Source organism: Pundamilia nyererei, unplaced genomic scaffold, assembly GCF_000239375.1.
Source record: "Pundamilia nyererei isolate P.nyererei 1_Seehausen unplaced genomic scaffold, PunNye1.0 scaffold00236, whole genome shotgun sequence".
NCBI classification, from domain to species: domain Eukaryota; kingdom Metazoa; phylum Chordata; class Actinopteri; order Cichliformes; family Cichlidae; genus Pundamilia; species Pundamilia nyererei.
The window spans coordinates 370,628-374,575 of NW_005187637.1; the positions used below are offsets into that span (position 1 = coordinate 370,628).

General features: G+C 45.6%; 1 protein-coding gene across 4 annotated transcripts in view; it reads left to right on the forward strand.

Annotated features, from left to right (window-relative positions):
• LOC102203886 (protein bicaudal D homolog 2-like) overlaps nt 1–3,948 on the forward strand; it is a 40,506-nt gene that overhangs the window by 32,267 nt on the left and 4,291 nt on the right. For 3 of the 4 annotated variants that reach the window (XM_005749062.2, XM_005749063.2, XM_005749064.2), the window contains exon 10: nt 2,268–2,523. In XM_005749062.2, coding sequence (XP_005749119.1) covers nt 2,268–2,523 — 256 coding nt within the window. Of the gene's footprint in view, nt 1–2,267; nt 3,942–3,948 lie in introns of those variants that run through there. The other variant, XM_005749060.2, reaches the window with a different exon arrangement.

Sequence of the window (3,948 nt, forward strand, 5' to 3'; positions counted from 1 at the left end):
GTGTGTGTGTGTGTGTGTGTGTGTGTGTGTGTGTGTGTGTGTGTGTGTGTGTGTGTGAGAGATCCATACCACCATGACCAATCAAGCTCTAGACGAGACCACAGCTGAGCATGTTTTGAATGTGTGTGTTTGTGTCCTATTGGGAAATTATTGGTTATGAATGTTTTAGTAGTCACAGCCTTTAAATGTCAGCAGCTACTGTAAATCATTACAGCGAGATGTAGATAATGCGCTTGTTTGTCAGAGTGTGAATATTATGATTCCTAATGCTCAAAAGGCCAGCCGTCGCCTCCTGGCCCCCTTCGGCTATTGTGCTAGAACTCCCGATCACCAGGGCAAAAAGACTCCTATTGTATCCACCCACTGCTTAGAATAGACTCCTCTTTTTTTCCCGGGAAAAATGCCCCCCACCCCTATGCAAGAGTGACTGAACTGTCTGAAGGTGCACCAGCTCGCTTCTTGCTCCCGGGTTGTTCCCAAATCTCATACTGGGTTTAATGAGGTAGCACTGATCCCTATTGTCTGGGTGTGTGTCCCAGAGGGAATCAAGCTGCATACACAAGAGGAGGGGGCCATGGTTTGTATTTGTTTGGTGGTCTGGCAAGGCCAGGGTTCACATGGCCCACCACCACGTGCAGCACCACACGCAGCAACAACATCTGCGCTTCCTGTTTGCAGATGCTCCCTTCAAGACGTTCTTGTTTTTGTTTTTTTTTTAAGAAAAAGCTGATAAATTCTTCACCTACTGAAAGAATATTTGCTTGCTTTGCATTGTTTTTATGGAATTTTTTTAAATTTTATGTTATTTATTTATCGCTTCTGCAGCAGCAGTTCAGTTGCTAAACACTGACTAAATCAGAACAGATCGGTAATGACAGTTACAGCTCTTAGAGAAAAGAGTTTGCAGACTATAGCTTCAGGCTAGGGTGTTAACAAAAAATAAATAATAATTAATTTCAAATAAATGAAAGTGAGTTAGGTGAGGCTGCCCAACAGTTAAATTGTGTCTGAACTTCGGTGCTGTACGGTTGGGCAATTAAGTGCTGCTCACTAACGTATTCAGCCCTTCCCTCCCAATAGGTTTGTCAGTCATTACTGAAGAATGTCACTCGATTTGCTTTGTCAGCAGCACAGAAAACGGGGATGAGCAAGATGAGAGAGAAAGTGACTGATTCGGGCAGATAGAGAGAGACTGTAGCAAGGAAGTGACGAGGCTTGAAAGGCAATGATAAGACCCAGGAGAGGGGATAAAGGAAACAGGAGCACGACAGCAGCAGATGGGGAGTGGCGATATGGACCCCCCACCTTGAAATCCTGTCAGGTGTCCCACTTTTTATACTTGTCCAGTTTTAGACACTCACACACTAACACGTGTGCAAGGACAGCAGGAGACAGGTGATAATGCCGCAGTGCAGCACCCGGTGATGACGAGCGTTAGTAGACAGACTTCATATCTTGTGCTATTTCACACACAGATGGGAGATGCAAGGGAGGCATAGAAGTTATGCTGTCTCATTCAAACTGGAAAATTGGAGATCAGGTGTGAACAGCTACACCTCAGAGCAATAAACCACATTCTTCTCTTCCCCGTCTTAATTTTTCTCCTCTTTCGCTCCCCTCCTGCCTTTTTCTCAGGTGATGCAGAAATGATCTTACCTTTGACCTGTAGGCTAATGATTTCATCCCTTATGTATGTAATCTGTCTTCAACTGCCACTGTGCATACATTCATATTATCCCAAGGCGCTGCAAGCTGCTCTCAGATGTCTCACCTGTTCATGAATGTAAATCATACCCTCTAGCAGCAGCAGCTATACAAATAAAAAGTATGGGTTTAATTTTCAGTTTATGAAATGACGGGAAGTGCGGTGAGAGTTTGTTACTATATCTGGCAAATTAGCTGCAGAATGTTTTAAGTGGAGCTGAAAATGTGTTCGTTGGGGGGACTTTGTTGAAGAGGACCAAAATGGCTGGTGAAGTCTTAGGTTAATATTTCAGAAGCTTGGGCAGTCTTGCAGGCCTTCATGTTGTGGCTCATGGGCTCCACCTGCTGGTGGCTAATTTATTAGACTAGCAGGAAGTCTATGATGTGTGGGTTTGAATGTGTGTCTGAGTGTTTCTGATAGTGAATCAAATCTGAGGTGCGGCATGAGGTTCATGTTAAGTAATATCACAAAAATGCCCTCTTGTGATATGTCACAGGAAACCCTCTTAGTCGGTGAACAAATCTGACATTATTATTTTTTTCTGCCTGTGTTTCTCCTGCAGTTGTGATGAGTATGTTACCCAGCTGGATGAGATGCAGAGACAGCTGGCCGCAGCAGAGGACGAGAAGAAAACCCTTAACTCTCTGCTGCGAATGGCTATCCAGCAGAAGCTCGCCCTGACGCAGCGCCTGGAAGATCTGGAGTTTGATCACGAGCAGACTCGTCGGGGAGGCAACGCAGGCCGTGCTAAAGCACGCAGCAAGGCCGCCGGCACCGCCAGCGCCGCCGCCGCCACCACCACCACCAACAACCCGCATGTAAGTCAGAGTCTCACCTGCTCTGTCTCGGGCCGACCAGAGCACAGCAGTTCTGTGCCCAGCGGCATCCTGGGAGGCCCCGTGGTCTTCTGCAGCGAGAAGTACAAGATCTACTGCGACTGAGGCGGCAGAAACGTCCGCATGGGACTGCTGTGTACAGAGGGGAGGGGGCTCACGGGCCGAAACCCTCCCTGCCTTCGTGTTAAAGAGCCCCACTTGCTCGCTTAGCTCCATGGCCAGCCTGCGCTCCTCTAGGGACTGATGTGTTACTAACCAGCTGCTCGTGTGTGCTACTATAAACGCTTAGGGGAATGCAGTGTATGTACAGTGTGCACTAGACGTTTGGACTGTAGTAGACATATATGGCATGTGGGTTATAAGGCCCTGGTTATATTGGGGGGTTTGTGGATATTATGGGTTGTCTATTCTTTCCGCTGTCATAGTGCTGTACGTATGATGTAAAAGCTGGCAGCTTCTGTGCTTGTTTGTTCTGGCCCCTCGGAGTGGCTTGCCTGGTCACATTAACACATTGCTGAGGTGGAGACGTGTAAAGATGATGTCACTCTGATGCTCTAACAACTAAACTTGACATCCTCTGTTCTTTGGCTTGTCTGTCGGCATTGGTGCTCCTTTCCGAATAAATAAAACGGCCCCTTCTTTCCTCTGCCTCTCCGTCCTGGTCCCCCCAGGACCGAACCGTGCCCGGCAGCCCACTTTCTAATGTTTACAACCAGAAAAAGGAACTAGAATATGCAAGCTCCCTCTGCTTTTTTGCTAGGGGAGCATAATATGATTTTACACAGAAATACAAAAAAAAAATCATAAGTGGGTCAATGAAGTTGTTTGGGCAGAAAAGGAGCACTTGTGACCACAGCTGTTTATTTCAGGTTAATTTTAAAGCTGTGACGCTAGCACACCAATACTATAGGGTCAATAGAATCGCATGGCTTTGCAGCTGAAAATGCTTGAGAGCTTTTTAACTGTTTTTCTGTTGTTAGGTGTGTGGTACCAGACAAAACTCTGTACTACAGGGCTCTACATTGTTTTTTTGATTTTAATAGAAAAGAGGAGTTAATTGGTGTGATACAAGAGGGCTGTCTAATCCCTGTGACCCATTATGTTGCAAAGGATTCATTCAGAGCCATATTACGAGAAAGAAGGTTTGACAAATCGACACATCTAAATTAAGTGCACTTCAGCATAGGTGCCTCAGGTTCCTGCTTCTGTTCAAATGGATATAATGCTTACTGTGAAAAGAGATACAATATAGTTTTAATCAGAGAGGATTTTTTTTTAAAAACTCTATAGAATAAATCCTTGAAGAGCACAAATCGAAACTGTTCACACATCCGGACAATAAATCTGCAAACAAATCCAACCGACCGCTCGACAAAAGTGCCTGTCGACCCCAAACGCTTGATATTT